The sequence below is a fragment of the Ptychodera flava genome, unplaced genomic scaffold, assembly GCF_041260155.1.
Source record: "Ptychodera flava strain L36383 unplaced genomic scaffold, AS_Pfla_20210202 Scaffold_141__1_contigs__length_120963_pilon, whole genome shotgun sequence".
In the NCBI taxonomy this organism is placed as follows: domain Eukaryota; kingdom Metazoa; phylum Hemichordata; class Enteropneusta; family Ptychoderidae; genus Ptychodera; species Ptychodera flava.
The window spans coordinates 104,645-114,812 of record NW_027248323.1 but is presented as its reverse complement, the minus strand read 5'-3'; the positions used below and the strand labels follow the sequence as shown (position 1 = coordinate 114,812).

The 10,168-nt window shown below is 39.2% G+C and overlaps 1 protein-coding gene across 1 annotated transcript; it reads right to left on the bottom strand.

Moving 5' to 3' along the window:
- Positions 1-1,200: 1,200 nt before the first annotated feature.
- Positions 1,201-1,755, bottom strand: LOC139126861 (uncharacterized). The gene has a single exon (XM_070692788.1). It carries the CDS (start codon positions 1,753-1,755, stop codon positions 1,201-1,203), a length of 555 nt encoding a protein of 184 aa, XP_070548889.1.
- Positions 1,756-10,168: the final 8,413 nt, after the last annotated feature.

Sequence of the window (10,168 nt, the reverse complement as noted above, 5' to 3'; positions counted from 1 at the left end):
AAAATGTTGTCGCCCTGACTCTGTTACTATGCATTTTTAAAGAATGATATTTCTACATGGAGTGATGAAAATGACTTAACTAAACTACCAGGCTCCTTTGCGGGACAATCACATCAAATCGTAGGTACGGTCACCGAGAATAGTTCCGATACATGCATGGTAAATTAATTATTTGTGTTTGACATCAAATTTTTTCCTCCTCCCCTAAACGAAAGTTGGGTATGAAAATCAAATGACGAAATAGTGATTTAAGCACCTCTCCCCATACGATAAATTGTTGAAACATTTGACACAAAAACCTGCGCACTACGCATGTGCAAGTAACAAGGGCGTAACCATTCCTTTGTGATAGGGCGAATTTGCGTAGGAAAACGGAGAAAGATCTTGACCCTATCTACCCCTAAATATGAAAATTTAGTTTTTCATTTGCCTGTCTTCATCATCCGTGACACGTTAAATGACCAACATTCAAATGTGTCACTGTTGCTCCATGCTGTTTTTGCTCAAAATGTTTTAGCGTTAAAAGTATTTAGAAAAAATCACTCCGGTTCGGGAATATCAATAATACACTCTACTTTCTGGACAGGCAAATCATCATGCTAAATACACTATGGTGGTAGTCGAACAAACCCTAAACATGAACATGAAACTCAAAAGTAAAGATTGTGCTTAACCATACTTTTATGATTTTTCTTCGATATAGCCTGGACGTAATGGTACTCTTCAACTTGATGACGTCATTGTGGGCGACTACTTGACAGACTGGAGGAAATATCGCAGGTATGTATGTTAGGAGATTACTTTGCGTTATTAAGTTTTTCATGAAGGTTTGTTACTTTGTAGCGGCATAAGCTGTAATTTCTGATGTGTATTCCAGTACAGTTGTTTGTTTTGTAAGATTGTTCTTGCTTTCTACTCCAAGTCTTGCTGAAATAGCTTAGCGTTAAGCTTGTCAATACAGCTCGCATGTTAGTAATTTGCGACGTCTTGTTGACAAATCCGGATGGTAGTCCGGATAATCCGAATTTTGCCACGGAGTTCAAAAATTGCTCAGGCATTATTTCTCACTGCACTTCGAATCACAATCTGTTGATTTCAGAACGTGACCGGAATGGAATCAAGGCTCAGGAGCATCGAAGAAATGGACCAAAGTTCGCCATCAGTCGGTGAACGTGACATTAGGAGTGAAAATTTAAACACTCATCCGATCAAGTCTTCTTCCGTTGTGTCCACGCCTACTTCTGTCGTGTCCACGATCCAGTCTACTTCCGCCCTGTCCACTATCGATCCTACTTCCGTGGTGTCCACGACTGAGTCTATTCCTACGATAGAATCTACTTCCACCGTGTCAACGACTGAGCCCACGTCCGTCGTGTCCACAATCGACCCTACTTCCGTCGTGTCCACAATCGACCCTACTTCCGTTGTGTCCACGAGCGAGTCTACTTCCGTTGTGTCCACGAGCCAGTCTACTTCTGGCCTGTCGACAATTAATTCTACTTCCTTGGTGTCCATGAATGAGTCTATTTCCACTATCGAAACTATTTCCACCGTGTCTACGACTGAGTCCACTTCCGTCTTGTCCACAATCGAGTCTACTTCCGTCGTGTCCACGATCGAGTTTACTTTCGGTATGTCGACGAGAGACGATGTGAGTAAATTCCAAGAGTAATCTATTTTTGTGATCTCTTTATTTACTCTTACCTTTAAACGGGGTATCAGCTCGGCCTTATGGATAGGTATGTGTAACATCATCGCTACTTTAATGGCAAACACGAAGATAAAACAGCAACGACGATATCAACTTGAAAACAACAACAAGAGTGTTGACATATTTTTTAATATTTTTAGTTAAAAAAGTCAAAGACACCAACAAATATTTTGTTTGGCTGCAACTGATGAAATTTCCTTTTCTTTCTACATTTTCCTCATGTCAGAACCCGGATGATGTTGGCGCCAACCTTTCCCACCGCGGTTCAACCAGCTCCCAAGTTCGGTCGATTTCAACGGCGGATGCTGTTGGGCGATCGGGAATCGCGCCCTCTATTGATACTTCGTGCTTATTTCTGTTTCATGGGTTTCTTGTAATATTGCATGTGTTCTTCTCGGCCAGGACTCTGAATAACGATAATCATATATCAAACGTACCTAGAGATATAATGTTTAAGTAGTTACCGTACGTTTTGAGCTGAAACGCAATCAAGAATAAAATCCATTGTCATGGAGCCCGTGCCCACAGGCAAGTCAAAAATTAAAAAAAATGTTATCAAACTGAGGTATCAATAGACACATATGAATAATATGTGTCAAGTCATTAGGACAGATAACAGCCAAGGAAAAACATTTCCATTCGAAACAGAGCTACACGAAGACATTGAATGTAAGTGAAGTCCACTGTCATTCTGGTGCATGCTGCATTGCTGTGCAGAACAAAATATAACACTCCAGTTTTGTTAGTTTTGACGTTATGTATAAAATAACTTCTTTCAACTAAGATACCTTGTGCTAATTTTCCGACGTCCCTGCCACCTGATATTTTTTAATCTACAGGAAAGGTTATCGGTCAAACCTCCGGGTCAACTCACTCAATAGTCAAGAGTGGCTGAGTGCCGGTGATTTATAACAAACTCTGGTATACCATGGTTTGTATTTTCAAATTACTTACTCTCTATTGACTGACTTTCCCTTGTGTTCGACACGATAATAAATGGTTGATTTGGCCAAAGATTGACAAATTATAGGCCCATTGAAGCCGATGGTGGGCACAGTGGTGATCAACACTTTAAAAATTTGTTGTTTTGGCGTAAATACTCGTGCACGCTGTCAACTACCATGCATATATGAGCCTGACAGTACAATGGTATCGAAACCAAAAGCCTTGTTAGAATTATGAGGAGACCCAACCTGTACTTGCCATAAATTGCATGCATGAAAAACATGACCTAGATTGCCTGTTTAAAAATGAACCTCCTTGTACACGATTGCAAATAAGTGTCCCCACCCCTTAACTATTATAAATTATCTGTGCTGCATTATAAAGTTAATATTTTCTCTCTTCTATTTTAATCTCAATTGAATTTGCAGTTACTTGCCTTGTCAAGTCAGCCTGTACATAGAGCTGAGATATTACATGTTTTGGCGGCCATCTTGAATATATTAAATGCCCAAGGGTGCCAGGGTGGCATCATGCAGATCCTGATTTAGTAGGCTTTGAAGATACAGAAACCACCGAGAACCATTGTGGGGCCGAAATTTTGGGTTTGTGCTTCGGCACCAGCAGACCAATACGTGTAGATAGTCACATTTAATTTCAAATTCCAACGTCAACATTGATTTTGTAAGTAATGCACAGTCTGAATAATATAGATACAATTGATGGGCATTACAATCTAATAAAGATAGAGAACGGGAAATACTAGATACCAGGACTACGGCGCGCCAAATGTTTCATAAATATTTATCCATTCAGTGCAAAAACAAACTGTCTTTCTCGATTGAAATAAAAATTCGTGTCATTAAGGAAGGAAATAAGTAAGGAAAGTATAATTAAAAACCAAAAGATAGAAATGTCATTTAATACTCCATTTAACTTGAGAAATTCTTTAAAGCGTAATTCGGAAATAAACAATTGTCAACGATTTGAAAAAGTCATACATCCATGCATATCGACATACATACACGTATAATAGTTCGCGTAAAAGGTGCAATGAGTGCTGATTTTACAAAAAAGAAAAATATGTTATACAGTGATACGTATACAAAAATCACAAGAAAATCACTAAAAACCACTACTACCACTCGGAAAAAATATTACAAAAAATTGAAATGTGAACCACACACAGAAAATCATTGCAAAAGAATCAGACAAAAAAAAGCCATGCATACATAAAATTATTTATGTACTTAAGAAAATTAAAAAGCAGTACGTCTCATAAAAAACGTATTACAGATAATCAAAAATATAATATGAACCACCAGCCGCTTTGACATCCTGATGTACCCTGCTAGACTATCATCAGTTATCTCATGATGGTTCAAAAAAGGTGAACCCATCAAAATGAAATTCAAAGTCACAATAAAATAAAGATATAAAAGCTCACGCAGTATCTAACCATATAGTATATTGTTTAATTTGGATGGATATTATGACAGGGTTTTCACTAGGATATCTGACCGGGCAGAATTTGAAAGTACAGGGGGAGAACACGCGAGAGGCTTAGGGGAAAGTGTCAAAGGGGCTTTCCCCTATCTTGCATGGAAATTTTTAAGATATTGATGTGTGCAATGGTGCAGTCTGGTGCAATCTGAGAGGTGTTTTTTTAATTTTTTACTAAGGGAAACTGTTGAATACCCCAAGGGGTAGAGCACGAGAGGGGGTTCCCCCTCTCGTATTGAAAATTTTGAGAAATTGATATGGTTTAATGGTGCAATCTGAGAGGAGTTTCAGTTTATTTTCATTGAACTGAGGTAAATTAGAACATGTTTCTGTGATAACAAAGGAGAATTCACAACAGTTCAGTTCAGTTCAGTTCAGTTCAGTTCAGTTCAGTTTTGTCCTAGATCCTGTGAAAATTTTGAGAAATTGATGTGCGCCACGGTGCAGTGTAGTGCAATCCGAGAGGTATTTTCAATTTGTCTTTTACCAATAAAACTGTTAGAAGACCCAAGGGGGAGAGCACGAGAGGGGGTGCCCCCTCTCGCATTGAAAATTTTGAGAAATGGATGTGTGCAATGGTGCAATCTGAGATGTGTTTCAATTTATTTCGCACAAAAAAATTGAGTAACCCCGCCCCCTTCTTCCTCTCCACATTTTGAAGTTTTCAATTTTTTTAGTGACCCCCTCCCCCTCACATTCCTCCAAATACATGGCGAGACACCGGTGAATCGATAGTGCTTTGACCATGGTCATGTGATCTCAGTCCCCGGTAAACCAGTTTGTTGATTGAGTGATTCGTCTTAACGGTGTATTAACACTAGTTTATTGACTCCTGTCTTGTGTTTTAAATTTTCACAATTTACAGAAGTCAAATAGTCCCCTTTAGATAGTGCCTATGCCATTGAGATATTGCAACAGAAATCCTAAAATTTGATTTCTTGGGTCAGAAAAGGGAAGGAAAACATTGAGTGTACTGAGGTGTAAAGTAGACCTATGTAGTGCATGCTTATATCATAAGTGCTGGGGAAAAACATAAGAATTGCTTGTGGTAAAAACACTTGCGCCGCCTATGGCGGCGCGACGGCAAAGAATACATGAGAATAAGGTTTCCAAATTTTACTAATTTCTGGTGCATTGTGACATTTTTTTTTCACTTCTGTCTGTTATGACAATTTTTTTTCTCAGGCCATGACAGAATAAATCTTTTTTACTTCTATCTCATCTGGTGACAATTTTTTTTCTCAAAATCCTCCATACCCCCAGGAAATCAAATGGTTCTCCTCTTAGTAAGAATTTCCATTCTTACCGGTGAGAATTAATTCTCACACTTGATTCTCGCCAAGGAGTGCATTTCTCACCAATCTCCATTGGAGATTAAAATTTTCTCACCGACAGCGGTGAGAATAAGAACAGATTCTCACCGATTGCGAGAAAGCGTCAGTTTCTCGCTCAAGTCACGCACTTTTTCCCTATAGTGTACCCACACGGCGGCCGCTATGTATCGAACCACACGTAACCGTGGGCTAGCGGCTAGCCATCATTTTGTTGAGGTAGGACTCCGTGGTTTGGGCACAGACTGTCTATGGTTTGGGAGAGGTGGGCGTACACTGTACAGCGAGGGGATCGCTGGTCGCCGGTGTGTACTGTACCGGCGACAGGACCGCCGGCCGCTGGCTAACAACCTCGAGTGTACATTGAGGCACGCCATGAGCGAGGGGACCGCTTGCAGCCGACGAACCACCACGAGTGTTTTGTCCACTTGTAACTGTTTAATATAGAATGGGACGTGTCGGTAACTTGGACGTCCATGAGATGATATTGAAGACTAGAAGCTCAGAGTTATCGCTGAAATACTCCAAATATCTTGTCCAACATCCGAGAGTAATGATGCAAAACCCTCTGGCATTAAACTGTAACAATCATGCCGTTGAGAATTATCCATTTACATGTTGGGCTTTTTCTGCGAGGTGTCCCACTCTGTTTTCTTTTCTCGAACGGGCCTCTTTTTTCATACTGAAGTTTTTTTTTTTGTTAACCTCGTTTTTTTTTTGGTAACCTCGTTTTGGTGATTTTTTTCAAGCTGACCTCGTTTTGGTTTCTTTTCAGCCTCAACGCCATGCCAGCGCGATCTCGGTCGACTTTTCAATTGTGATTCTCTTTCTTTTTTTAGTCAGACCTGATGGTGGTTCGTTTTATTTTTTGTAGTAGTGAAAGTACTATTTTTGGTTTTGTTTTAATCATTTCAATATTTTTGTGGTGTGCTTGATTTTTTTTTTTGCTTTTTTCCCTTATAATCAGCGTTCATTGCACCTTTATATCAAATACACGTGTATGTGTACGTCAATAAGTATGGGAGTGTGGTATTTCCAATTTTTTTGCAAACAGTTTATCTTCTCATTACGGTTTAAAGAGTATTTTACAATTAGCATTACATAACATTCTGCTCTTTTTGCAGTAATACTTTTATCGTTTATTTTCTTCCGTAATTCCATTGAATTTTTATTTCAATCGAGAAAGATGGTTGCACGTCATCTTTATCTGTAAAGACACAATTCAAATGAATGCTATTTCTATGAAAAGGTACATTAATAAAATGCAATGATATGGACGAAAGAACTTTTTTCTTTATTATTCATACACGTTTAAGAATTTTTTTAGAAAGAAAATTTGACAGTTTATTTTTACTCAATGACGATAAATATTTTTGAAACATTTGGCGCGCCAAATGTTTCAAAAATATTTATCGATTCAGTGCAAAAATAAACTGTCTTTCTCAATTGAAATAAAAATTCGGTGTCATTAGGAAGGAAATAAGTAAGAAAAGTATAATTAAAAAACAAAAGACAGAAATGTCATTTAATACTTCATTTTAACTTGAGAAAAAATCTTTTAAGCGTAATTAGGAAATAAACAATTTTCAACGATTTGAAAAAGTCATACATCCATACTTATCGACATACATACACGTATAATAGTTCGCGAAAAAGGTGCAATGAGTGCTGATTTTACAAAAAGAAAAAGAAAAATATGTTATACAGTGATACGTCCACAAAATTCACAAGAAAATCACTAAAAATCACTACTACCACTCGGAAAAAAATAGTACAAAAAATAAACGTGAACCACATACAGAAAATAATTGTAAAAGAATCAGACAAAAAAAGCCATGCATACATAAAATTATTTATGTACTTCAAGAAAATTAAAAAGCACTACGTCTCATAATAAACGTATATAGATAATCAAAAATATAATATGAATCACCAGCCGCTTTGACAGTAAAGAGAGAAAATCAGAGAAAAAATTCGGCAGTGATGGCTCTAGACAAAAGTGGATCTCATCTACAAAAATAAAATAAAATAAAATAAAAACGAAAAAAATAAAAAATGCCATGAACAGAGATACAAAAAAACGCGTGGGCCTGTGGAAAGAAAAAAATAAATGAGGACTCGCCACAGCAAAAAAAAAAAAGAAAAAAAAAAAAAAAAAAAAAAAAAAAAAAAAAAAAAAAAAAAAAAAAAAAAAAAAAAAAAAAAAAAAAAAAAAAAAAAAAAAGAAAAAAACGAGCACTCGCCACAGAAAAAAAAACAACAAGCCCGAAATTACAATTATTTTATTCAAAAAACTCATGGTTCACGTTTCCTTCGATCGATGAATCCCCAACAGCGGGGAATCCGATCACCACATACTCCAATGTTTGACGAAATATTAATTGAGCATTTCAGTGATAACTTGACATCAGTCTGGAAACCTAGCTCTGTTTGGCTGGGCCCTGCTCTACTTGAAACCATACTTGATGAAATGAAGTGGGCAATATCACCTAAAGAACGTCCAAGTTAACAGTGAATAGTTCCAGAGAGTCAAGTTAACTGAGCCAATTTCAGGCAGTCCACAGGTCAGATCACGAGCGAGACGTACAACCCATGACCCTTCATAGCAACACTGCGAACACATCGATGCCTTAGGCGCGGTATGGCAGGGAGCCACTGCAGGCCTTCCACCGAGCCGCACTGTCATCGCCGTTGGCTTACATGATTTCTACACAGTTTTATACGTATGGTTCGATACATCGGGTTCAAATACCATGATAATAAACCACCTCGTTGTTTGCTAATTCCTCGTCTATCCTCAAAGATCACCCAAATCATGATAAAATGAATAGTTTTGAAGAAATCTGCCGCGTGTTGAGAGAACGTCCATCGTTTTCCGTGTTCGACAAGACGAGCGACGCAACTGTACAAGCCTTACGACTACGAGTATGGTGAGAGTGTCCGGCCTTCGCAACGCCAGACACTCTCACTCTACTCGCAGGGCTAGACCGGCACATACACGACATGTCGATCCCCATTGCAGAAATCTTTATATCCACACAGTCCAATATATGGAGCTACGATTTTTGTGCAGTAGCCTATACAAAGCTCAGGGTGGCAGGGCAGGGCTGTGAGTTACCGGCCTGGCCGTATAACGCCGGTGTTATGCGGCCTGGCCGTATCCGGTAACTCACAGCCCGGCCTTGCTGCGGTTCCGTAGCCCTACCACTCCCTTTGCTGGTTGTGTTGAGCTACAGTGTACAGAGAAATAGCGGCTGCTTGATCAGTGTTTGTCAAGTCGGGCGCGTTCGCGTTCTACAGGTACTAGTGAAAACGTTGCCTCGAATTTAAACGGAGTGTTTCAGCCCGAGTATTTTTGCCTTTGCCACACTCCGTTTAGAGGCTATAAACCCACGGATACGTGTGTGGTTCGATACATAGCGGCCGCTGCTAGCTTTGCATGGCAGGGCTGTGTACGTGTTACCGGCGTTATACGGGAGGCCGTGTCACGCCGGTAACACACAGCCCTGCCATGCAGAACTAGGCCGCAGCGTGCTGCGTGGTATGCAATTTTACTATGCATACCCACACGGCGGCCGCTGAGTATCGAACCACACGTAACCGTGGGCTAGCGGCAAGCCATCGTTTTGTTGGGGTTTGGGCATAGACTGTCTATGATTTGGGAGATGCGGCCCTACACTTTACAGCGAGGGGATCGCTGGTTGCCGGCGTGTAGGCTACTGTACTAGCGACGGGCCGCCGGCCGCTGGCTTACCACCTCGAGTGTACATTGGAGCGAGGGGACCGCTGGCAGCCGACGAACCACCACGAGTGTTTTGTCCACTTTTAACCAAAACTGGTAACTGTTTAATATAGAATGGGACGTGTCGGTAACTTGGACGTCCATGAGATGATATTGAAGACTAGAAGCTGAGAGTTATCGCTGAAATACCCCAAAGATCATGTCCAACATCCGAGTGTGATGATCCAAAACCCTCTGGCATTAAACTGTAACAATCATGACTTTGACAATTATTCAATTTAACATTTTGGGCTTTTTCTGCGGGGTATCCCTCTCTGTTTTCTTTTCTCGAACGGGCCTCTTTTTTTTCTACTGAGTTTTTTTTTTGGTAACCTCTTTTTTTTTTTTTTTTTTTGTAACCTCGCTTTGGTTTTTTTTCCAAGCTGACCTCGTTTTGGTTTCTTTACAGCCTCAACGCCGGCGCGATCTCGGTCGACTTTTCAATTGTGATTCTCTTTCTTTTTTTAGTCAGACCTGATGGTGGTTCGTTTTGTTTTTTGGTAGTAGTGTAAGTACTATTTGTGGTTTTGTTTTTTAATCATTTCAATATTTTTTGTGTGTGTGCTTTATTTATTTTTTTTCTTTTTTCTTTTTCCCTTATAATCAGCATTCATTGCACCTTTATTCAAATACACGTGTATGTGTACGTCAATAAGTATGGGAGTGTGGTATTTCCAAATTTTTGAAAAGTTTATCTTCTCATTACGGTTTAAAGAATATTTTACAATTAAGCATTACATAACATTCTGCCCTTTTTTGCAATAATACTTTTCTCGTTTATTTTCTTCCGTAATGCCATCGAATTTTTCATTTCAATCAAGAAAGACGGTTGCACGTCATCTTTATCTGTACAGGCACATTCAAATATTTAATGACACGTATTTTCAAATGAATGCTATT